At 39.1% G+C, this 24,457-nt stretch overlaps 5 protein-coding genes across 7 annotated transcripts; 1 reads left to right on the top strand and 4 right to left on the bottom strand.

The window, feature by feature from the left end:
• Nucleotides 1-751: 751 nt before the first annotated feature.
• LOC124343518 (glycogen-binding subunit 76A-like) lies at nucleotides 752-5,726 on the bottom strand. 2 transcript variants are annotated; one of them, XM_046796851.1, is made up of 3 exons: nucleotides 5,110-5,726; nucleotides 2,175-3,636; nucleotides 752-2,114 (listed from the first exon to the last, which is right to left on the bottom strand). In XM_046796851.1, the coding sequence occupies exons 2-3, from the start codon at nucleotides 3,501-3,503 to the stop codon at nucleotides 1,140-1,142; spliced, it is 2,304 nt and encodes a 767-aa protein (XP_046652807.1). In that variant the 5' UTR covers nucleotides 3,504-3,636; nucleotides 5,110-5,726; the 3' UTR covers nucleotides 752-1,139. The 2 variants fall into 2 exon arrangements, with proteins under 2 accessions (XP_046652807.1, XP_046652806.1); XM_046796850.1 differs by having other exon boundaries at nucleotides 752-3,636; nucleotides 5,110-5,725.
• Nucleotides 5,727-8,165: 2,439 nt separating this feature from the next.
• Nucleotides 8,166-14,298, bottom strand: LOC124343515 (aminopeptidase N-like). Its single transcript, XM_046796839.1, has 17 exons — nucleotides 13,083-14,298; nucleotides 12,297-12,761; nucleotides 12,165-12,233; nucleotides 11,946-12,101; nucleotides 11,248-11,592; nucleotides 11,099-11,191; nucleotides 10,995-11,036; nucleotides 10,884-10,932; nucleotides 10,704-10,808; nucleotides 10,586-10,634; nucleotides 10,446-10,527; nucleotides 10,197-10,380; nucleotides 9,599-10,135; nucleotides 9,325-9,524; nucleotides 8,947-9,258; nucleotides 8,782-8,860; nucleotides 8,166-8,695 (listed from the first exon to the last, which is right to left on the bottom strand). The coding sequence occupies exons 2-17, from the start codon at nucleotides 12,758-12,760 to the stop codon at nucleotides 8,546-8,548; spliced, it is 2,916 nt and encodes a 971-aa protein (XP_046652795.1). The 5' UTR covers nucleotide 12,761; nucleotides 13,083-14,298; the 3' UTR covers nucleotides 8,166-8,545.
• Nucleotides 14,299-14,435: 137 nt separating this feature from the next.
• LOC124343520 (DNA replication factor Cdt1-like) lies at nucleotides 14,436-17,441 on the bottom strand. Of its 2 annotated transcripts, XM_046796854.1 has the most exons (9): nucleotides 17,139-17,439; nucleotides 16,456-16,931; nucleotides 16,213-16,385; nucleotides 15,914-16,147; nucleotides 15,689-15,846; nucleotides 15,495-15,631; nucleotides 15,272-15,431; nucleotides 15,029-15,213; nucleotides 14,436-14,962 (listed from the first exon to the last, which is right to left on the bottom strand). In XM_046796854.1, the coding sequence occupies exons 1-9, from the start codon at nucleotides 17,374-17,376 to the stop codon at nucleotides 14,609-14,611; spliced, it is 2,115 nt and encodes a 704-aa protein (XP_046652810.1). In that variant the 5' UTR covers nucleotides 17,377-17,439; the 3' UTR covers nucleotides 14,436-14,608. The 2 variants fall into 2 exon arrangements, with proteins under 2 accessions (XP_046652810.1, XP_046652809.1); XM_046796853.1 differs by having other exon boundaries at nucleotides 16,456-17,441.
• A 123-nt stretch (nucleotides 17,442-17,564) lies between these two features.
• Nucleotides 17,565-19,030, top strand: LOC124343524 (DNA-(apurinic or apyrimidinic site) endonuclease-like). The gene is made up of 6 exons (XM_046796860.1): nucleotides 17,565-17,961; nucleotides 18,025-18,295; nucleotides 18,379-18,479; nucleotides 18,536-18,578; nucleotides 18,636-18,819; nucleotides 18,886-19,030. Exons 1-6 carry the CDS (start codon nucleotides 17,665-17,667, stop codon nucleotides 19,001-19,003), a joined length of 1,014 nt encoding a protein of 337 aa, XP_046652816.1. The 5' UTR covers nucleotides 17,565-17,664; the 3' UTR covers nucleotides 19,004-19,030.
• A 208-nt stretch (nucleotides 19,031-19,238) lies between these two features.
• On the bottom strand, nucleotides 19,239-24,048 carry LOC124343512 (chromosome-associated kinesin KIF4-like). The gene is made up of 16 exons (XM_046796836.1): nucleotides 23,850-24,048; nucleotides 23,373-23,774; nucleotides 23,079-23,315; nucleotides 22,782-23,016; nucleotides 22,321-22,694; nucleotides 22,026-22,255; nucleotides 21,595-21,959; nucleotides 21,176-21,526; nucleotides 20,806-21,110; nucleotides 20,586-20,738; nucleotides 20,403-20,528; nucleotides 20,194-20,339; nucleotides 19,864-20,139; nucleotides 19,668-19,764; nucleotides 19,494-19,603; nucleotides 19,239-19,426 (listed from the first exon to the last, which is right to left on the bottom strand). Exons 1-16 carry the CDS (start codon nucleotides 23,877-23,879, stop codon nucleotides 19,318-19,320), a joined length of 3,546 nt encoding a protein of 1,181 aa, XP_046652792.1. The 5' UTR covers nucleotides 23,880-24,048; the 3' UTR covers nucleotides 19,239-19,317.
• Between the last annotated feature and the right edge of the window lie 409 nt (nucleotides 24,049-24,457).

Below are 24,457 nucleotides of genomic sequence, written 5' to 3'. Positions count from 1 at the left end.
AACCTTATTTATCTTCCATTACCATTTACATTAGAAGAACGACAAGGAATATGTTACATTAAGAAACGGAAGTCGTCAGTTGCTCGAGAAATGACATCAAATAATTAGTAGGTGATGACGATGAATCAGAAAAAAATATCCGCCGTTCTTTGTGGGTGTCTGACGCGAAGATGTCAATTCAATCTGTTCGGACGGCATCGATATGTCATTAAGTTTTCCAACTCTTGTCTCGGTAATCAACTATTTTGACTCCTACCAACAAATGGTAACCTCTTCGTACAACAATAACATCCTCCTCTTCTTAGATCAACCGATTTTTGACAATCAAAACGATTCCTGAAAGTTCCACAATGAAACCTGAAAAAAAACATACGGACATACGTACGTAAAAGGCGAGATTCAATTAACAGAAAACATTGACGGCTGAAACAGCTAGCTGCACTTGCACCTTTGCCCGAGCCTTTGCCCAAAAGCTAGAATAATATTTTTTATAAAGTTTTATTGTGTTATTTACCGCTTTCCGAATAATGGCAAGTCAAACATATACGATCTACCCTGTCGGATTAAAACGTCCGCTATCACAACAAAATAGAAAAACGTTTTCATAAGCTTTTTCTCCAGGTGTTTGAAACAAATCCAAATATTATTTTGGGCATAGTCAGTTGTTATAGCATTATTCGATAAACGGGTGAATTGTGATGACAATTACTATCGTCACGAAAAAAATGGCTGTTAAATAATCGTACTCCAGTAACGTTCAGCAAGGTTATTATTTTATTTGCAACATTTTCTATATAATATCTATTTAGAATTTCATATATATCGCTTTCCGGCTAGTATCTGTGAACTACGAAGTATTTGTACAATATCAAATGCCGTTTGTTATCGATTCGATATCATTTTTGCATCAGTAGGGAAATCGGCATGCCCATCTCATTTTTCATAAAACTGTTCAAACTGTTCAACTGTTCACGAAGTTTAAGTGTTTAAATGCTACTCAACAACCATTAACAGCAACACTAGTCAATATAGGTCGAATCATGTCAATTTGGATTTGGGAGATAAACCCTTAACGAATAATGTTATAACATGGTATTACTTTTATGTTAAACATTATTATAATTATTATTTTTTTTTTTTTACATATAGGGCAAGAACGCATCAGATACAGTAGGATTGCTCAGGGCGATGGAGGGAAGATAGTTCGAATTGGAAATACACTGGAACACGTAATTTCGTCCTTGATTGCTATCCCAAATTTCCTGGCCGGCAACACGATAACAAATGGCGAAGATGAGTCTTTGTCCCGGTTGCATCGATTGGGCACCTGCCCAGTTGAAAGTAAAACGGTCCGACAGTCCATCGCAACTGTTGGGCACGTAAGTAGCTAACTGGTCAGATTGAGTGCGCCATTCATCGACGGTAAAGCGAATCAGTACAGATTTATGGAAGTCTACATTGAGAACGCGGACAACGCCGCGCAATCGGCTGTCGTCAATCATGCTGGCCGTTTCCAAGGATATCTTCTGCCGTTTAACTCTCTCCAAGAAATCGGGCATGTTACCCGGCTGTGTGAAATTGGCCACCAAGATCCGTGGACTGCTGACAAAAGTGGTGACGGAGCTGTTGGTGCTTGGATCTCGTCGTGTGATGCGGATGTAGGATCCCGGTTGGGCCTGGTTTGTGCGGATCGGGCAGGAATCTACTTGGCTTGGAGCGTCGGTCAAGTCGCTGAATGCGGATTGGGGTACGTTAGGAACCTCGTCCAGAAAAGTTCGGACCAAGGCAAGATCAAGTCCCAAGGCATCGGCGAATCGAACAATCTTTTTACGACCTGGCGTACCTGGTGGCGTCTTGCATGTTTTGAGTGAAGTACTGCGCTTGACTGGAGATCGATACAATTTGCTGTCAACTTTGTCGTCGGTTTGCTCTTCGTTCTCTTCTTTCGATGGAGTTGATTCTTTAGTCGATGTAACCTCGGAACTGCTGGAGGTCAGATTCGATTCATCGTCAGCCTCAGCTTTGGGATCTGAATCAATAACGCACGTCAGGAGTGCCGCTGTCCTGGCAACGACATTGTCGTCACCGACAACATATCGATGGTCCAAATTCTTTTCAAGTTCAAGTGAAAGGTTATTGGCGCGATGCACGGTATCATTTTCGTCGGCACTTACATTAAACAGTTGATCAGAGATAATGGGATCGAGTCGAACCATGTCCAGTTTTAATTTCAACAAATCGGCCAACACATCGGCTGCCTGAAACCTGCAAGCATCCTCCCTTGCGTCTGGTGGAGGGGAATCCGCTGGAACTTGGCCCAGAGTTGAAACGAACGAACCGGGTGATGCCGGTGGTGAGGAATGAGTGATCTCGCTTTGCAACGGTTCACTTAAAGCCATGTCGCCAGTTGAGAAATCATTGCTCTCAACGTCCTCTAGATCTCCTTCAAACCCAAGGTCTGCACGCGCCACCTTTACGTGCGGTGACGTTTCGACGAGTTCGTTCCATTGCGCATGCGTGCAATCGCCGATAGTGTTGCTAGGCGGAGTCGCCTCCTCCACTTGGACACCCCCACTGTGGCCTGATACTTCCATATCGGTAGTATTCACGTCGCTCGAAAGATCCAGAGCGGGTTCACACACGTGGGCAATGGGGTGGCCAAAATGAAATCGGTCAAGATTCGTTTTGTGAGCAAAAGTAGCGGATGCAGGTGACTGAGATAGACTCTCGTAGAATGATGGCTCCTCCTCCCGGTCTTCTAGTTGGTCGGAATCGTCTTCTCCGCTGAGAATGGGACTGCTGTAAATGAACCCAGACTCCATGCCGTCTGTTTGCCGGACTGGAAGGCCGTCTTCACAGTTAATGACGATTGGCAGCTCATGACTCACCGTCTCTTCTCCAGCGCTATCCAAGTCAACAGGCGTTTCAATGCCAAAATCGAAATATTGGTCGCTATCGGACATAGTGTTGGTCGTAGTCGTACTGCTCGTTTCCGATTCCTGATCGTGGGTCCTACAGGAACGTACCTCATGACCTTTCTGAAAATTCATCCAGCTTCCTTCCAGGGCACTGCGGCTGTTAAAATTAGTTTGGGAACCCATACTTGCCAGTTCGTCGGGTGAAGAATCTGCGGAAAATTTATTGAACTGATAATCTGGCGGCTGGTAGACGACGCAGGACAAATTGTCGTTGATTTGGCGATTTGGCGTGATCAGGGGGACGCTGGTGACAACAGTTTCCACCCGTTTGCTGTTCAAATCAAAGCGAGCTTCAACGGTCCAGGAGCTGTAGTCGTCTTTCCTTTCACGATACTGATTAGCAGATGACAGTTCGGCATCCATTGGCGACTGTGACGGACTCAATGACCACAATTTAGTGTGGAGTTTTTTGGCAAACGAGTGAGCAGCCTCAGCTCTTGAGCGACAACCTAAAGCCAACAGTGAACTTAGCGAGCAGGCGGCTCCTCTATCTCCTCCGGGCGAGGAAAGCGTCTCCAGATTCATGATCACGCAAACTCATTGGTGTTGGTCTTTACTCCATTCAAACACAGAGCACGATCCTCGGAAGAGAAAGCTGACTAGGATCCCTTGTTCAGACAGATCACACGAACCGACTTCTTTCCGCAACTGTCACCACCTGAATAATTTCGACAACACAAGAAAAATAGAAAATTAATGTCAGTTAGATACAATGTACGTGCTTGTGCGTTCTGCCCGTTGGCAATAGTAAAAAAGAAAAAAATAACAAGGTCTTATGAAGTACGAAGACTAAGGACACGACCAAGGAGAGTCCACAATGCCCTGTTAAACGAGTGGGAGCCCGTTTCGAATTTCGGCACGTATTCCATTTTTTACTTGAGAAAAATAAGACAATTGTTCTAGAAGAAATGAAAACATAATCACCTTATGCAGAATGGCTCGAAGCTATTGATTATAGTTTTGCAAAAGACGAAAGTAATTGTAATGCTGGAATATTTTAATAGTTTGATCGTGCGATTAATAAAACCTGTATTCAGCAAAGGAAGGAGCAGTGCGATGAATCATTGGGAAATTCGCGGGCAAAAATTTGAAGGTAAAAACATTGCCTCTGGGCGGTAGATTGCGTGAGTCTACCGATAACCGACTGGCATACTTTTGACCCAGAAATGTAAACAAAGCTGTAACAGGTAAACCTCCGGGACAGAAAACCGCTCATTCAGCAATAATATATACGGACACAATGACCTTGGAAAATGGACGGTCACAGTCCACAAGGTATATTCCCAGTAAAAGGCCTCTGCACGATAAAAGTGCAGCCGCTATATCCACATTCGCCTAACATCTATTCCTGGAAACCATTTGCACTATAGACTTCCTGTCAATAGTGACATTATGCACCACTAGGTTCCCAGACATCCAGGAAATTGTTTGTTATTATTATTTCTGGGCTATTGTTATTATCGATCGGGCCGCTGGGAAATTGATACCAACTAATCCTAGACAGAATTTGATTTGGGTCAAAGCTGAGCCTGCTAAATGTCCCAAATGAAGATCACAAAATTAGAAAACAATTTGTTTTCAGATTTCTAAGACAATACCACTACACTTAATGAAAAAACACTCACAAGAAAAAGTATGGACGAGTGTAACTTTTTCTAATCTTTTCCCGAGGGATTGGCCATTGACCCGCTCCTATGAGGCCTTGCGCCTATTTAAGCGGTTCTAGATACAGGGCAGCGAACTCTCCTTAGGTTCTATGTAAATGCTATTGAAAGTTGTACAAGGCACCATATTCGGTGTGTTCCTAAAAACCAACCGTATAAAACAGCATTGGTTCAAAATTTTCTAGAGAAAACCATCACGTGAACGTAGAGTGCAACTTTCTATACCAAGAAATACATTTGGAATTATTGGCTGTCGAATTATTTTGATATGAAAAATAATCCTGGGCCAGTAACCAGAAAATGGCCAAATTCACACAAACCACGAATCGATAAGATACTGTACCCAGAACCATACACTACCGTAAACATTGGGTTACGAAAATTTGATATCTTGAGTTTACATTCGAGATTTTGACCCAGATTCAATCGGACTATTTTAAAAGTTAAAATTTGACATGCAAGCTTACTTGATTTTTGCAGTGAATGACAAGCAGATGAAAGAAAAAGACAGCACATGTGACCGTTTGACCGACTTCCGACCTTGGCGGAGCTGCACAACACAAGGAGAGCAGGCCCGTTCTAATGCTGGACGGTTTTTGGGGGACTACAGTACACGAAGAGAGTGCGTGACTGGAAAAATACGAAGAGAAAGGCTGGCCTGGTGCACACACGTAGACGTTGCCAGGTCACCTTGAGAGTGGGGAAAAGGCGAATAATCCGGAAAACGAAACAGAAAGCTGTAAGCAACTCTTCCCTCTGGCCACGTCGCCGCTTTATTTCGATCTGAACTCAGTAGTCTGCGGCGCTCTCCTTTATGACTTTGTTCTGGAAATGCTCGCCCGAGTTTGCGCACTGCATTGTACCCTTTTACACGGCCCCTGCAGCCCCACTCCACAAGAAAGTCTTTGAACTCGAAAAAACAATTGACACTCCCAACTACGCACATTGTAGAACAACTGGAAACGTCACGAAAAAAAAATTGTCTTCATAATGTTGTTGTTTTTTGTTTTTTAGTTGTGCGATCCTATTGTGCATTTTCACTAGGCAACTGGATATCCACCCTAACTGTTGCCATTATTAGTAATTTGAAAATTTCCATTGATTCTTACACAACGGGTAATTCCCCTCCGGACGCCAACCACAGAGCCCTTGACGGTCAACGATCCTTCGAACGTCATTGGCGGATGCGGATCCGCTCCATTTTCCTGAATAGATACAAAATCACAGTTCAATTACGGATACTCAGCATGAATTATTAATAAAAAAAAAAAATACCGATTTGCCAAATCCAAGGCACGTGGGTTCAATGTAAACACTAAGATATGTGAAACCACGCTTAAGAATTTCGCGCGCACTCTACCACCCTCAACCGAGATCCCGTGTCAGCCTCACGCAGCGATTGCCCTAGATTATTATTGGACAAGCCTTCCCGCCAACTTTATCATTTTGTTTTCTTCTGCGCTGAATAACGAATTACTCCCCTTTTAGATGGTGTCTGCGTGGTTTCTCTGGTTTCTAGAACAAGCCTGGAATTATTCTTAGATCGAGATTGCATGATGATGGCCAGCCGGGCCAGCTCACCAAACACGCACTGCCGTTAAAAAAACCACGAGTTGGTGTACGAGGAATCGGCACCAAAAAGACACAAAGGCGCATCCACGAGGATCGTTTTACGACTCATTCTAGGTTTGTTTTCAATCAAAGAAGTTAAATAGTCATTAGAGCAATGCTAATTTCTAAAAGAGATATTGAAGAGAAACCCAACAAACGTGAAACGTTGGATGAAACCATACAACTGACCAATCTACTTTTCTACTTAAGGCAATTTCACGCTTATAATCAGGGTCATCTGTATTTGAACAGTTAGTGTCTATTGTTGTTGTTGTTAAGGCGACAATACTTATTGGAACTACCGCAACCTTCTCATACATCCTTCCCTGAAGGTCTTTACTGCTTTTAAATTGGTCATGCACCAAGCACGTGTTCAACCAAGACAATCGAGTCAGAATTCAAATATGGAATTTGGGGACTTTGGAGGACATTTGAATCCCCTTCTTTTCACTAAATACCACTCAAACAATTTGCATATAGAAAATAAACTTTTGAAAGGAAATAAAACATCCCCAATAGCGCAAAAACATAAGCTAGTTGGTAACCCGTCGGGATTGCAGACAAGCCGGGAATTATTCTTAGATCGAGATTGCCCACCGACATGGCGCGCCAGATCATGACATCAAAGCCGGGTCGGTGCAGTACGTTAGTGATGAATCGTCTTCGTCAAGGACGAATGTCATTTCCCAACATTCTAAAATTTCCAACCCACTTTAGGCAGACCTTACACAGATATAAAGAAATCAAATGAAAACTCCCGAATGCATAGGAAATTAACTACAAACAGAAGGAAACCAAGCAGCTTAAGGAAACCTTAAAAAACGTGTCTCGTAAAGTATAGTCACTTATCACCTACGAGGGTGACATATTCAAAATAATTTTTGTATCTATGTCGAAATCGAATTAAAGTGCGCACACATAAGGAGATCAACGAGTAGTAACCTTCAGATATACCTAATGAACTTTTTGGCTGTCGAGCAAGCATGTATCAAGCACGTGGACAACCCTACAACCCAATCGATCCGGATGTATTCGTTGGCCCATTTTTATTTTTTTGGCGTGAGAATAGAATCGGCTAGAATCTTGATGCTGTCAATTAATCGCTGTAAATTAAAATTTCTGTCACAGAACAGAAGTTGTGATAAAGCGTTACCGGGCGAATAAATAACAATCGCTATACGTCAAAGCTAACGGGAAACAAAAACGACAAGATAACTCGGCGCACGCGACTTGTACAGGGATTGCACTTATTAAAACTCTGTTTTTCACCCTTACTGCATTAACTCTTACCTATAGTAAAATCACATTTAAGATTTTCAGTGCTCGGCAACTGTTGGAGAAGACACTGGAGAATTTCACAATTTACTTCCTTAGATAGAAATCAAAATTTTATTAGTTTTCTCATTCAGGGTGATAAGGTTCGGACGTGACTGACTTTCAAAATTCTTTAATCTCTCCCTCTATGGACTTTTATGGACTCCTCCTATTTGTGGTCACTAAGTTCACGACAACTGACGTTAAATCGTCACGTACGCTCAACAAGTAACTTTTTGCATATTGCGACGATGTGTGATCATCTTGTCGCAATATCTTACTTGTCGGTACATGCGAAAAATTAAACAGTTTCATGAAATGCGAATAATTTAAAAATACAATTAAATTGGGATTAGAAAGCATTTAGTTGGTATTTTCAAATGACAAATTTCGTGAATTTTTTAAAACGAACTGTAATCTCAGCCTTGAAACTTATTGATCGACTTGGCGAAACGCCAAAAAAGCTGAGCCTCCACACGATGACAATGCAATAAACCTAAGTCGAACGTGAACCAATATATATTACCTTTCACCACAGACAAGTCCACGACAACTTTTTGTTTGTGTTTTCCATTACGACTGACATCCAAATCCTTCCTTCAACTGAAACAGTTTCAATTTTATTAAGTTAAGAATTAGTTCACGCACATGAAATTGCCTTTGACTTTAGAAAAAAAAAAACTAAAAAGGGGAACTTTTGGATCCGAACAGGTATCTTACGTATAAGGTCCTAAAGTTACATGTTTGCATCAACAGGTTATTCACTTTGTCGTTGTCAAGGAATCTCGAACAGAGAGATACCGTTTTACGTAATCCTTGGCAAGATAAATTTATCCCTAAACTTATCTTAAAAATAAAATTAGAAAACATTTTTTCAATTGAATAAAATGCAGTTAAGGGTCTCTGAATCAGCACAGATTTGTTTGAAACATTTTGCAAAAATTTTAAAAATCATAGTTAAGGAATTTTTTTTTTTCATCAGAAGCCTTTACTTGTAAACCATTGATTCAAGTTTTCAAAGTTATTATCCATCCACTTAATATTGGCGGTTACGACGGATTGGATGTTGTTGGCAGACGTCTGTGCCTTCTGGAGCAACATGGCATTGGACTCCATCAAATTTTGTATCTAATAGCAAAAAAACGTGACAGCTCAGTCACGTGTCACGAAGAAAGAGAAGAAACAGATAAATATAGAAGTCAAAATTAACGTACCTTGACGAGCTCTTCCTGTGTGTTAAGACTGCTAGTTGTACTACTAAGCATCTGGAGGACACGGACTGGATTCCCAATACTATTTTTAAAATTAGAATGGGCATACAAGAAAAAAACAAAGCAATCAAGCTAAGAACAAGGCAAAAGTCAAGATCATGATCTTACTATGAAAACATTTCTTCGAAATGTTTTAACATGAACTGGAAGGCAATTCTTCGTCCACCAGGATTACTTGCCACTGCGCTGATCACACGTCGTCCGTCTTGCTTACGAATTCCAGATTTTGGATCGAGTACAAAAGACAAATAACGAATAAGAATCCAAGGGTCGCGACTGCAACCCAGAGCCGACAATATCACGTCACGATCCTGGGCAGAGGTCATATTGAAACTCATTCCCCAAGCAAAATCCCATTCCATCTGGCCACCGTACTTGATGGCCGTACAGTAGGTGGAAGAGCGAAGGTCAGGGATAATTCTTATTAAAACATAGGATCAATATGATTATATGAATAACATTGTGGAACTGAGTGAATAAAAATACTTGTTGTTATGTATGGGATCTGGGCTATCCATCCACTCATCAAAAAGAAGTTGAGCATTTCTAATGCATGGCCTAAATTCTTGACTACAAGCTTGCGTAATCATAGAAATGCGAAACAGTTTGGTGAGCGGACTGTCGTCCGACCGAAATTCGGTTCCTAAGCGGGTGTATACCGGGACCACTAGTGAGCGCATAAAGTCCTGGCGGAAGCCAATACAAAATAGAGGAGTTCGAAAATGAAAGAACTAAAAGATATTGTAGATTAGAATGTTACCTTATATCTTCCATGATCTTTCGTGTAAGAAAACATCCGACCGATATAATTTAAAGCCCTCAGCGCGCTAGACCAAGGAACATGGTGATTTTCATCGGGAAGATATTCAATGAGGCTAAAAGCCGTGGTGTAAGGTAAAATTTCGGCAGCAGCCAAAGCAAATGAATCATCGATGAGATAAGCTCGATTAATGGGATGGATAACTTGGTGATCAGTTTTTAGCTGAAGGCCAAGTAGTTTCCAGTTTCTCTCGTCATAATTAACTCGATAGTAACCGGTGGCAAGAATGTTGGCTATAACCCAAGAATCTTCATTTTTGCCAATGAACTTGGTTGCAGAGAGTTCATTTGGGGTTAGCCAAATAGCTGGCCGAGTGTTACTTTGGCTGAAGTTCTGAGCGACTGAATCCGTAAAGGAAACTGGTACCCACCACCGATAGTTGGGTAGACGAGAATTTTTTTCTTCGACGAAATTGGTTAAAGACGATGATTTATTTTCTTTCGTAATAGCTGGCTTAACTCCACGAAGAAAACGTTTCTGCGCATTTAACGGTTGGTTGGTTAGAATTTGTGATAAATCAAAATAGTTTCCATCTTACTTGTTGAATGTAAGCGTTACCATCCGTGTAATTTCGCTGGACGGTTACAAGCGGGAAACCCATTTGTAACGTCCATGTATCCATAATAGTCTTAACGTCAAGACTGAGCGGAAGAACAGAGTCCCGATGTGCTTGTTCACTTAAGAATTGCCAAAGTTCGTCTTGCCGAGCGTTTTGATATTTTCTAGAATTAAGTACCGTGAATTAGTTGACATTTCTTATTGACATTATTCCAACTCTAAATCATACTTTTCGTTGAGGTAGTTCTTTATTCCTTCGCGAAACGTTGCCTCCCCAAGAAAGTCATTCATCATCCGGATAATCGCAGCACCTATGGTTTGAAATTCAATTATTAGTGAAAATACCTATGAAAAGATTAAGTAACTTACCTTTAGTGTAAGAAATGGCATCAAAGATTTCAGTAATTTGCGTTGGGTGCTATTATGTAAAAATAGAAACGTGACTAACCCACATAACATTTCTCGGTTTTAAAAAGCGGATACTTACGGCAACGTCTACTGAAATAGCATGAGAAGATTCCAGTCCGTCCGCATCCATCACAGAGAGGAAATCCAAAGCCTGCAAGCTACCGTATTGGTACTTTGGCGAAACCTGTTTTAAATATACACACACATACAAAAGAATTTATTACTTATAAATTATCAACTCTTAATCAAGACTCCTTACGTTATCGAGTACCAAGCGCTGAACGTAAGTGGCGAAACCCTCGTTAAGCCTGCATGAACATTTTTTTAAGTTTTATTAGTTAATCTATACATTTTTGTATGATTTTCCTACCATAAATCGTTCCACCAAGCCATTGTAACAAGGTTTCCAAACCTGAGAAAAAATCCGTTACAAATCTGAGTAAGAAAAACCAATATAGTAAATGTAGTACTCACCATTGGTGAGCTAATTCGTGAGCGATAACACGTTCGACGTTCATTTCATCGCGGACGGCTGCTGATTTTGGATTCACTAGAAGAGTAGTTTCCCTAAAAATCAATAAAGCTGTTGAAACTGAGTACAATTTGATTTTAACCAACTAAACCTGTAGGTGATGAGGCCCCAGTTTTCCATAGCCCCGGAAGAAAAATCTGGCAATCCCACGAGATCCACTTTCGGAAGTGGGAACGGAACTTGAAAATATTGTTCCAAAAATTCAAGCATGTCCGATGTCACTTGTACAGCCCTATCAGCCTGTTCTATCGCCTCGGATCGTGCCCATATGCGTACTTCCGTTACATTATGCATAGATTGATCATTACCATCAACCTGACGAATGACTGGCCTCGCCGTACGAAAAGCGAATTCTGATACCAAGCACGCAACGAGGTAAGTCGACATGGGCACGGATTTTTCATACAAATCCCAGAACCATCCTTCTTTGTTGGGCCTGTTTCGAAATAGACGGATTTTAGAAAATCAATCGACAGAAGCGAAAACAGGCAACGGACATTGATTAATAAAGGCTATGATCAACAAATTATCATTTCTACAACAAGCAAAAATTTATGAAATTTAAAATAAATATTTTTCTACACAAGTTTCCTTTTTTTACATTAGTTATTGACTTGAAACTAATTTAAAAGTAATGTATAGTCTCTGATTTTGAAATTATGATTGGTAGAACGAAAGTGGATCGCAAAACTACTACACCTTAATTATAAGCCTCGAGAGGCACGAGAATAGTACCGTAATAAAGGTAATAATCAACTAAGCATATCTACTTCAGTTTCTAGTTCTTACATGGGCTCGGTTTTGACGAGTGGCATGTTAGATAGCGAGGTGTAGTTGGATCTGCGTCCGATGGAAATGGTGAAAGTGGCTTTCATGGCTGGTTCGTCAAGGCAGGGAAAGGCAAGCCGAGCTGAAGTGGGCTCAAATTGCGTGACACCCAACCATCTGAAGATATCAAGTGGTTTTATGAGATTTTTACATTAAATATCATTAAATAAGAAGCCATACCTTTTCGTTTCACTTTTCTTATCCAAATATTCGGAACCGTAAAAGCCTTTCAAATTTCTCGCCAACATTCTATATTAAAAATGAAAAGTTAATTTCACACAGCTTTCCACATTCACGGGTATGACCAATTACCCAGAATAGTTTAAACTGACGCGATATCGTTGGTTTTCCTCCAACTTTGATCCTAAGTGGATGATAGCAAATTCTTTGTCGGCATCATAAGAGATCGGACGGAGGACTTTCAACATTTTTAACTTTTCACTTAGTCCGCTTGAACTGGTTTTACTGACATCATTTTCCCGCATCATCTCCATAGTTTTAGATGGAAGGAGATTAACTAAGACACTATCCTCGGTCAATGTCAAATTTACGGCGTGCATGACTATGCGATCAGTAGGTGTTTGAACGAAAAAATCCAAGTGAACAAAACCCTCAATGGCATTGTTATTTTGATGAATGTCAGGGACTATTCCGATGAAATAATGTTCTGGCACAATTGATTTTGGAAGTCGAATATCGGGCAGAACTTTTCCTTCTCCCTTCACGATAAACAAAACTGCTGCAAGTAGGCATAGCCCCTTGTTAAGTGGCATCATACTAACACAGAAAATGAGATATAATTAGTTCATATCACATTTCATGTCGAGCTTAACTACACTCAAGTACGAAAAAAATTGAACGAAAAAAAAATTTTAAGATAGAATAATCTATCAGTGTAAAAGATTTTTAAATTGAGCACGAACCAAGATTTTCTGCAGAAATACATTAAACCAATAAATACTGTCTGAAGACCCTTTGTTTCGGTTGTCAATGACGTTAACAATACAAGTATTTCAAACCATATCCAGGAATTAATAATTTTATCGACGAACTAATAAATAACACGGGTTAAACCCGGAAAAAGGATCATCAACTTACCAAGAAACTGAAATCAACGAGAAATCGATGCGTTGGCGAGTAGGAGAATTTTAAAGGGGGTTTTGCTTTGGCTCCAAGCAACGGTAGACTGGCTAGTCTGACTGCTTTGCTACCAAGTCAAGAAGTGCCTTGAAGCATCACTGTTAAGGTACTGAGAAGGAGGGTCTAAAAAAGGACATAATAATTTGATCTCTAGAGAACCTGTCATTTAAAAATATAAGCCTTTGGCCAGACATGGAGACGAAAGGTCATCAATCCTTTTTGTCAGAAAACCTGATTCTGCAGGTACGTTCGCAGTACGAATAGTTTGCACTCGGTTTAATCCAGACTAAATCCATTAAAATAGAAATTGGGCGTCCGTCTACATGGCAATTCAGCTCCAGGCATAAAACCATAATCAAAATGTGAACAAAAATAATAATTAGAAAATACTAAAAGATATGTGATGACAGGACAGGTTTTATACCAAATATGAATGACATCTTTAAAAATTTTGTAACATAGGTTACAAAATAATCTTTTAAAATTCAAATGCACAAATGTACTCAGCAAGAACTTATTTTCAATTATATTAATAAGTTGCTTCTCGGTTTCAGAAGGAACAGCGTAACTAAACGGAAGTTCCTTATTAAGTGGGACAATTAAAAATGCGTTAAAACTAATAAGACGAAACTCATAAAAAGAAACTGTAAATAAATGTAGGCCTACTTACGAAAGAGGTAACGGAAAAATTGAAAACTACGATATTCAAAAGAAAGAAAACTATGATGCCCAATCTTGAAAAGACAAAAATTGTTACTACGAACTGAAAATCGTTTCAACTTCAATCAAATTTCGGAATAGTTTTCACCAATTTAGCTTGACTTTGCTTTGAGACTTTGACTTCTGTTCAAATAAATAAGCGGTCTTTCCCACGTTGCCAAAATTTTCTATACGCGTTAATTTCAAAGCTGCGCCTGTATAGGCTTCCGTGTTCCATCTACATGAGAGAACCTAAATTTGACTTCAGAAAAAATGTTAATGTTGACTTCCGTGTTTCCGTCAAACACGTTTCTTTTTTTTTGTTTAACACGAGAAAATTTAATCAATTTATAATCAATAATCCTAGTAAGATAGTCTAAGAAGTATATAATCAAGTTACCTTCACTAGCAGGCAGTTGTTCCTCGTTCAGCAAAAACCGATTAAGACAAACAGCACCGAAATAATTTAATCAACGCTGCTACCTTCGAAACTTAAGCCCCCAGCGCGATAAATTATTTCTACTATCTTAAAATACACAAACTACTGAATTGGTTCCCATTTAAAGCATCAACTTTAACGCAAATGCAATAATACGTTAGAAAAAAAACGGGGGCATTTAAAAGCAGTGATGTCAATCTTGTTCGGAAAACCGATGGAAAACATCACCATTTTTTTATTCTGTTTTAAAAATCACATCGACCCGTTTCAAAAATTAAAATGAGTTGAAAAAAGTTCGGAAATATAAAAAAAACGCAGGAATTAAAAACCACAGGCGTTAAACAAGTTAACTTTTGGCATTGTCTTCAAGTTTCTGATAAACGATATTGCTATCGATCTTACGGTCCACTTTGACGTAGTCAATACCCCCTCTGCTAAGAATATCCAGCCACTCTGGGTATACCTTACGCAGAAGTTTGATGTGTTCTTCTACTGCTGACGTACTCATAATTCCCCTATGGCTGTACTGTATCTTCTCAATAAGCGGGCGGAGGGCAATTACCGATTTCTTCTCCGTCACAAAAATACTATTAATAATTCGTGCTAATTCGGGAAGCAATTTAGCAATTCCCTGCCGACGAATTTCCTCCGTATTCATTGTCATTTGTGTTTGAGCTTTTGCTGCTTCACGGGCTCGGATCTGAAAAGCCGTTGGAACTTACTGTTAAAACAGAACCCAAAACGATTTCAAAAATAATTAAAGTACCTTATCGATTAGAGATTGCGATACCCCTTTTAATCCTGCATTAACAGGTGGTGGTGCAGGTTTTGAGGCTTCAATATCCTGAAGAGGATCATTCTTAACTGGAACAGTTGAATCTTTAGACACAGCACATTTCTTTAACGCAGCTTCCAATCGAGGATTCAACATGGCTAGATTGTGTGCTTGTTCTGAAAGGAAGATATGAGTTAATTCTTTTAAGTAAGTTAATAATGACAAGATCATTACCAAGTACATCTTTGGCAGTTGCAAAAGTTTTGACGTCTGGAGGTGTTGGCAAGTTTGCTAATGGAATTTCTGGAACGCCATCAACATCGAAATTTTGATGCCAACGAGTCACTTTATCTTCAGACACTTGCAAGAGCGGGTTGTAATTAGCTAAGAATTCCTACAAGGAAAGAAATAGCAAATTTATAAAAATGAAACTAACATCTAGAAAAAATGTGACTACCGTATGATGTCCTTTAGTGATTTTGATCAAACGATTATGGAAAATGTATCGACGCTCAACCAGCATTGTAGGAGCCAAGGGCTGGAAACTTTTCTGGTCTTCGTTTAGGTCGTCCGACTCTTCTTCGTCAAGTAATTCTTAAAATAGAATCTGATTAGAAAATTCCCCGTTATAATTATCATGTCTGAAATTACTTGGACTCAAATAGTTCAGTCTGGGAGCCAAAGTTAAATGGTAAGTGCGGTTCTTGACAGGAGAACTTCGGAGATTTGCAACAAGTTTTTCGTAATTGATCTTGTAAGCTGACGGAAAGACGTGACAAACTTGAGCTAAATGTTTTTCGGTGAAGTCCCTAAGAGTTACAGAATAAAAACGTTTCATAATTTTAATGATTCCAGTCAAATAGCAAAAATACATACCTTTGAAGCATTTTCTGTACTGCCGGCTTTAGCTTTGTGAAATTAATACATTCTTTCCTGTTATACAGCATAGCGACCACAGTCTCAATACAGCGGAAAACTTCATTGAGAACCTTGTACTTGAAAGGTAGAACGAGATGTTCTGAAGGAGCCTGTGCAAGCGCATGAAAACGCTCAAAGGCTGGCCTTTTCTCAACTTGTGGCTGTCGTTTGACAGGCGACTGTTTTGAAGGACTACACAAAATAAACGGATAAAACATTATTGTTATTACTACGTATATCATTTTTTAAAACTATACCTGACTGGGACTGAAAGATTAAACTCAAGATTGGAAAACTTCTTTAAATGAACTTTGCTTTCGTAAAATTCTTTGACTGTTTCCGAACAATTGTTGACTTTAGAGAGTTTTGCTCGGAGTTCTGCGAGATTCTTGCTATTGCCTAGGCGAGCCTTTACTTCTTCTGAAGTCAACTAGTTAAAAATAGACACGTAACGATGCAAGTTGAAAAAACTGAAATAGAAAGCAAATCAACAAAATTACCTTTGTTGGGAGCTCCTTAGTGGGAGCAACTTTATCAAGTAAAGATGCCAATGATTTTACAGCTGGAGACTTAAACCTTTTTTCAGCTATGTTTTGCAACAGTTTCTCAGTGCTTAATTTATTCACCAATGGGCTGCTTCTTACATGAATGGGTGAATTGAGACCTGGCTTACGAGGAGAAAGTGTACCCATACACAGAAATGTAACTGGCTTCGATGGGGAGTTCAGAAGATCTGCCTTGATTTTGACTTCTTCACTGGCTTGGATAGCTGCAACTTTTTCATTGCCCATTTCCAGTTTTTTGCGAACTTTAGTAGACAGTTCAATTCCTGCATCACTTTTTTCTGGAAGTTTTTCAGGTGTTTTACTAATGACCTCAGATTGTTCATCTACACACTGCATTTTTCTCTTCCGACAAGATGTGGTAAGGCCAGTTGTTCCTTTCGGAGTGGACACTGGAATGCAGCCATGATTATCTGCAAAAGATGTTGCCTCCTCTTTGATTATTTCAGTCTTGACACAAGAATTCTCAGTCAACAAGGTTTTGGGAAAAGAAACCTTGAGGGAGCTTTCAGTTGACTTAATAGTCTTTCTACTCTTTCTAACGCTAGATTTTTTCTGGACACCTTTCTGGACACTCTTCTCCAGTTCAATGCCATCAGTAAAAATGTTTTTGGAATTACCTATTGGACCAGACTCTGTTTTCAACAGATCACTCTTCAACAGCACGCCTGGTTCGTTCACAAATTGTGCTATCGTCTCCTGTTTGAGGGAAGCAACAGTGGGTTTAATATCACATTTAGATTCAACTTCGCAAATAGGATCTTCAATAACGGCTTTTCGTCGTTTTGCAGCGGCTGCTGAAGAACTTGAAGCTTTCGTGGGCCGGAAAAAACCTGTAATTTTGGCTTGAGATGCCATGTTTATGCGCTTTGTCCAGTCTATGAGGTCTGAGCGTCAGTAGCACCCCTTGCCCATACCTGTGTTATTGGCGCCTTTTCCGAAACATAACAATGTTGCCAGTTTCAACATTTTTACAGCGTTCTTGCATATTCCGATTCCGTTGAAGGCGCGCAGTTCAAATCTATTGCTTTACAGCAGTGCCATCTGTTAAGGAAAACGAACGGAGATTTTTTAGTTACATTTGTGTTTGTGTTGTTGCCTCATTCTGATTCATTTACAAAATTTACTTGCTCTTGTTCATCAGAAATGCCACCGAAAAAGAAAACTAAAGTTGACCCACCACAGGTTTCTAGTGATGAAGGGAACTCTGATCATTCTAAGAAAAAATCTGCAGATAAACCGAAACGTGAACGAAAAAAATCTGTTAAGGCTACAACCGTTCATGCTACCGAGAACGAGAAAACACCAAAAATATTGCAAAACAAGACTTCTACAGAATTCCACAACCAAGATTTCAATAATGTTTCCAAAACAGTTAATGGGAAAAATTGGAATTTAAAAATTGCCTCATGGAATGTTGATGGTTTGCGTGCTTGGATCAAGGTTTTTACAAATTTGTTGATATTATATACAGTTAATGTATTCTCAATAAATGTTTTTCTTTAGAAAGGGGGATTGGAATACTTACAACATGAAGATCCTGACATTCTTTGTCTTCAAGAAATCAAATGTTCAAAATCAAAACTTCCTCCAGAGGTAGAAGTACCTGGTTTTCACATTTTCTGGAATCCGTCAGAAGCAGATGGTTATGCAGGTCTTGGTTTATACACCAAAGTTAAACCTAAGTCAATCAAATATGGTATTGGAATGCCAGATTTTGACAAGGAAGGCCGTTTAATGATAGCAGAGTATGAAAAGTTTTACCTGGTCAATGTGTGTAAGTGAAATTATATTAAAACAATAGTTATATTTAAAGAATAAAACAATAGTTTTATTTAAAGAAAAACCACTTTTTTATAGATGTCCCAAACGCCGGAAGAAAGTTAGTCACCCTTGATAAGCGTTTGCAATGGAATCCAAAGTTTCAAGAGCTTATTCAAGATCTGGATTCTAAAAAACCTGTAGGCTAATAAATGATCATTTATTATTTTTTCATTATTTAATTTTGCTATTGCAGGTGATTATTTGTGGAGACATGAATGTAGCGCATCAGGAAATCGGTATCCGTTTAAGAACATTTTTCGTCTCATATTTTTAAAAATATTTATCGTCTACAGATATTGCTAATCCGAAGTCTAACAAACGAAACGCTGGATTCACTCAAGAAGAAAGAGATGGTTTTTCAGAATTGCTCAAATCAGTAAATCTCACTGACGGATTCCGACATAAAAATCCGGATGTGAAAGGAGCATACACGTTTTGGACTTATATGGCGAATGCTCGAAAGAAGAATATTGGATGGTAGAAATCAAAATGAAATTAATTTAAATGATTGATGTTTAATATGGTTTTTCTATTTGCTATTAGGCGATTAGATTACTGTCTGCTTTCAGAGAAGTTGTCTTCGAATTTTTGCGATTGTTGCCACCGCCATGAAGTTTATGGAAGTGACCATTGTCCGGTCGTCTCCTTTCTTCACATATAATACCACAATACAATTTTTGTATTCTTATTGGCTTCGTCGTATTTTACTCATCGAATGTGCTTACCTGATTATCACAATTGAAAAGTTATCCAGAAATAGATTCTGGTAGATGAACAATAATACACAGGTGAACTTAAAAATTTACTTAGAACTGGGATTCAATTGCTTGTGGTAACTAAGACAAACTAAATGAACTATAAAAATTTACTTGAAAAACTGAATATTAGGAAAGAGCATTGTTATGAAAACCTTGTGTATTTATGACCCATTGTTAAAAGAAACCCCTTAAAAAGAAAAAAATATATATAAATTTTTTAATCGTGCGATCCAAAGAAACCTCCTTTCTTTGTTAATTTACTCAATCCGATGCGACTCTTCTTCAATGGCTGCGTTGCCGATAAATCATTTTCGACATCGTCGCCGCTATTTAAAAAAATGGGTAAAAATTATTTAGTTAGTAGACTATGATGAAAAAAAACTAATTAATTACTTTCTGGAATTTTCTTTAGAAGACGGTTGACTTCTCTTACGGCCTAAATCAAACGTTTCATTCAACATGTGATTTTGTTCTTCTTGTGTTTCCCGGTTTTGGTCTTCTTTCTGTTATTAAAGAATATTTTTTAAAAAATATACTCTACATGCATAATCTGCTAGAAATCCTTACTAGAACATTTTCTGTTGCCATGTTTTTACATATTCCCGAAGCACTACATCCACAGTCAGCATTGCATGGGCGATTTTCCCTTGTGCAAGAACAACTTCTATTTTGTCAAAGAAAAAAAAATTTGTTATCAAAATCAAAAATTATAATTACAACTAAGAATGGCTTTTAAATCAATAATCAAGTGATACCACTGTACCTGCAGCCGCCGACTGTGCATGAGCAATGGGTGCGACTCAACCTCTTTCCAACTCTTTTAACTTGCTTGTCCATATCAAGCATTTTCGGTGGGGCCGCTTCGTCCTCCTCTTTGAGTTTTCTAATTCTTTTAGCCATGGGAGTGTTGCGCCATTCAGGATCGTCATCTGAATTGTAATCATCGATTTCCTCGACATCGTCGATATCCACATGAACACGATTCGGTTTAGGCGCCACCGTTTTAGGCTTCTTCAATTTGGAAGGAAATTGTGGGGCCCTGCAAAACAGTTCATTAAAAATTTGAAAGAATATGGATTAATCTCTTAGCTACTTCATTTCCGTAGATTCCTCCTGTTTCTGCTGCTTCAGCATTTCGATTTCGTTTAACGCCGCATGTAATTGCTCTTGTAAGGTACTGCAACGCTCAAGTTCTTCTTGTTGTATTCTCAACCGTTCCAGAAAATCCTTTTCACTTATCTGCATTCAATTTAAATTAAGAAAAATGCACGCACACTTTCAACAAATTGCAAACAATCATGCCTTATGATCTGCCGATTCCTTCAACCCAACTGGTGGAAGTTGTCTTATGAGAGTAAGCATTCTCTCCTCGTAATCGCGGCTGAGCTTGCTCATTTCCGAATGATGCTTTTGCTTCACTTGCACGCACTAAAATAATAATTAAATTATGTACTTGAACGTTTTTAGATATGAGTAAAAATTTACCTCCAGATTATTATTGGAAAGCTCGTGTAACGCTTCATCGTGTTGACGCTGGAGATCGTCAAGCTCTCCTCTCAAATCTTCTACTTCAGAACTAAGCGAAAATGTTTCGACACGTGCCGTCACAGATTCTTCAAGCAAGATTTTCAAAGCAATCTTTAAAAGTAACAAAAATTTGTCATTAGATAATAGCTTTTTTTAAGATAGTATAAGAAAACATTACTTTAGCTTCAATCATTGTCTGAAGATAATCAAATCGAGTTTTAGCTTTGTTATCTAAATCTGCAGCTGCAATTTTCTGATTTAGTTCGTTAATTTGCTCGCTACGCAAGTCTATATCGGCTGCAACATTAGCGATTTCACTTTTGAGTGTGTTGAGGAAAGTTGCACTGTGCTCCGGATCTGCGAGTTTAGCTTCAAGTTTGGCCTGGCGTGTGGCTAAAGTTCGGCGAGACTCCTTCAAGGACTCTAAAGCCAATTCAGCGTCTTTGGTCTTAGTAAGCAAATTGAGTTCTCCCAACAGCCAACCTATAAAATTAATTGGTTGTGTCAAGATAAGTAGGAGAGAGCACGAAAAATCTAATGAATAATACCCTTGATTCGTTGATCGTTTTCGGTTGAAGTTGCTGAACTTGAGGATTTACTGATTGATTTTGAAGAATGTAAACAAAGTGCTTCTTTTAAACGTTTTGTAACGGCCATAGCGTCTTCCATTTTACGGCGAAGAACATTCTGTTGTTTGGCATGTAAAACTTCCATTTTCTGAAGCTGCCCTTGGCGCTTTCGGTCCTGATCCTTAAGACGAGTGACCTCGCGTTCTTTTTGCTGACGCCACGATCTGAATTTTTCGTTTTCTTCGCGCATTTGGCGAACAAGCTTAACCTTCTGGGTTCTCATTCCTTGAATCTCGTAGTTGAATTTTTTCAACTGCTCTTCCGTTCTCTCTGCAGAAAAAAATGAATTAGCATAACAATTACCGTTTGATAGACGTTGGGGTTGAGGGAGAACTCACGTTTAAGCTTGATTATATTTGCTTGCTCCTGGATCTTTTTCTTCAGTTCGCTAATCTGCGGTTCAAGTTCCTGGAGCCGTTTCCTTCTCTGCTCGGAAATTTTACAAGCATTGACATTACTACTAGCTTGTGCTAATAGACTAGCCAATTCATCTTTTTCTTGTTGCAAAGCTCCGATTTGATTCTCCAATTCGCTTACTGTTGCATCATAATGAGCTTTTACAACACTATACGGGCCTTGTTGGTCTTGAGTCATTTTATTGACCATGTGAACTTTTAAGGCAAGTTGGGCATTTAGTTCTTTGAGATCATTACTTAGGGCAGCTTGACGTAACGCCATATCGGCTCCCAACTTTGACAGGCGCCTACAACAAATGAAACAATTTATTAGTTAGGGGTTGCAGGAGTTGTGCAAAAATAACTATTCATACTTAGGGGATTGTGTCGATTCAGAATCGCTTTCTTTGTTTTCTTTGTCAGAATCATTAGAAGTTTGCATATCGTGATTGACTTGCTCGATTTCGCCCTTTCGTTGAACGTCTTGGATTTCTTCAATTTTTGACTTTAGACTCAACACTTGTTCTATGGTTTTTGTTGCGTTCAAATCGCCCGTTTCGTTGATTGTTTGATTCATAGCTCCAAGGGTTTGTTCAGTTTGAACCTACGTAAGCGATGCAAACATGTATATTTAGTTTTTAAACGAAAGTTACTTCACTAGCTAAATACCTGCAACTCTTCGAGTCTCTGCTTCATTTGCTGGTTAGCTGCATCAGCTAAAAGTGCTTTCTCACACATGTTTGTATTTTCCTCCAACGCCAACTGTAACGCATGAGTGAGTTGAACCTTCTCTTCTTCAGCAAACTTGAGGTGCTGACGAAGTTGCTCGACTTCAGCAAAACTTGAAGTTCCATTGGATGCCAAGAGTTGTTGAACTTGGGCTCGTAGGGCCATTACTTCTACCATTGTCGGGTCCTGATTGACAACTGGTTTGTTCTTGATTTTCCTGGCACGGTCAGCATATCGCAGAGTGCTAAGAGTTTCTTCGTAGTTCGAGTCAGCTGGACTTACACAAGCGATCATCAGTGTGTGAGAATTCCCACCTGGAAAACAATGCAGTGAACGAAGATTATTATCGACATTCTTTTTTGGGCTATTGGTTTTTATTTAATATGAAAAAATATATATACCGAGAGAATCTTGAAGAAGGCGTGTGAGCTTAGAATCTCGGTAAGGAATGTGTCTAGGATTATTTTCGCATAGGGCACTAATCACATTGCCAAGAGATAGCAGCCCTTTGTTGATGTTTACTCCTTCTGCGAATCTTTCTCCAACCGCATGCGTTTTGCTAGCCCGTTCAGAACCAGCGAGGTCAACCAGATGAAACTTAGACGTTTTAATCGTTGACGAGCTCTCTTTGTTAATCTAAAAATAACATAAAATTGACATTAATATGCCTTACACATCAATTGATGTTTGCAACAAACCTGATTTATTGTCAGGGTAAAAATGGCATGTGACCGACTACTCTGGTGATTCATAGCCGTTGCACCAGTTCGTCTGTTCAAGGAACCATTTTCAAGGCACTTCAATGTTTCTTCCCATGTGGTAACAGCTGTTTCATTCAAACCATTAATTCTTATTCCAATTTTGGGATCCTCTCGTATCTCCACTTCTTCATTTCTAGTTTTCGATAAGAGATCATAAACCTTCTCCATGTAGAGCTAAAAACAAAAATGGTAAGTTCTTGCAATTAAAAAGAAAATTTTAAAACATCATACCTCTAAGAACGACACATTGATTTCAAAAGAAAGGTTCCCATCTTCATTCATCTTTCGAAACAAATCTTTGACAGCCCGTTGAATAATTCCACTGCTTTGTGATAAAGTTGCACTTGAAGCACTTGCTGTGTCTGCAGTTCCCATTGAGAAAGTTTTGCCCGAGCCAGTTTGGCCATAAGCAAGGATTGTTACATTGTAACCTTTGAAAATTTTTCCCACAATTTTAGTGACGGCAGTGTCATACACTTGGCTTTGACTTTCGTCTGGGCCAAACACATAATCGTAGGTGAAAGCTTCACTTGAACCTTTGACAGTCACTTGTGGTTGATTTGAAACTTTACTGATAAAATGTTGAGATCCTTCTGTAATCTCCTTTGGTACTAATGGCCGAATTCTTACTGCCTACATGTGTAAAAAGAATCACACAAAGTTTATTAAGAGACAAATAAGATCATTATAATACAAAATGAAACATACCACTCGAACCGGAATCGCTTTGTCACTCATTCTAATTCAAGATTGCACGCAAATTCTTACATAAAACCAAGAATCAATTAAAATCGTATATAAATAAACCTCACAAAATGACGACTTATCAAATCATCACCAAGCATTTAAAACTGGAATTGAAATAAGGGCTTTTTTAGACTTGCAACAAACGCAACGGCTTGTCAACTATTCTGAAAACTGAAATGATGGGGCCGTTGCCCGTTTGAAAATATCGAGCGCCCGTTGCCAGATTATTTAAATGAAAAATAGTTTTCCGTCGTCCCACACTCCCCATCCCCTTACTCGCCCACGCCCTCTGGCTATTCGGGTCAGTTTAATGGGTTTATGTTTAATTGTTTATTGCTTTAACGGCAAAAATTCTAACACGTAGAAGTGAAAAAAGAATTGCCACGGACTGCTACCACAGAAATCATTCTTCTATAAACCATGAAAGAATCACATACCTTTTATTTCTTAAACTGTATAAACCACCACGTTATACACGAATTAAAAAAAGAGATATACCCTAATGGACGTAGAAAGATTAATAGGTTGCACGACGCTGTAAAAGTTTCTGATACATCAGAGTCATAGAC

This window comes from Daphnia pulicaria, chromosome 6 (genome assembly GCF_021234035.1).
Source record: "Daphnia pulicaria isolate SC F1-1A chromosome 6, SC_F0-13Bv2, whole genome shotgun sequence".
Taxonomy (NCBI): Eukaryota; Metazoa; Arthropoda; class Branchiopoda; order Diplostraca; family Daphniidae; genus Daphnia; species Daphnia pulicaria.
The sequence above is the reverse complement of the archived record's forward strand: the minus strand, read 5'-3'. Positions and strand labels throughout refer to the sequence as shown.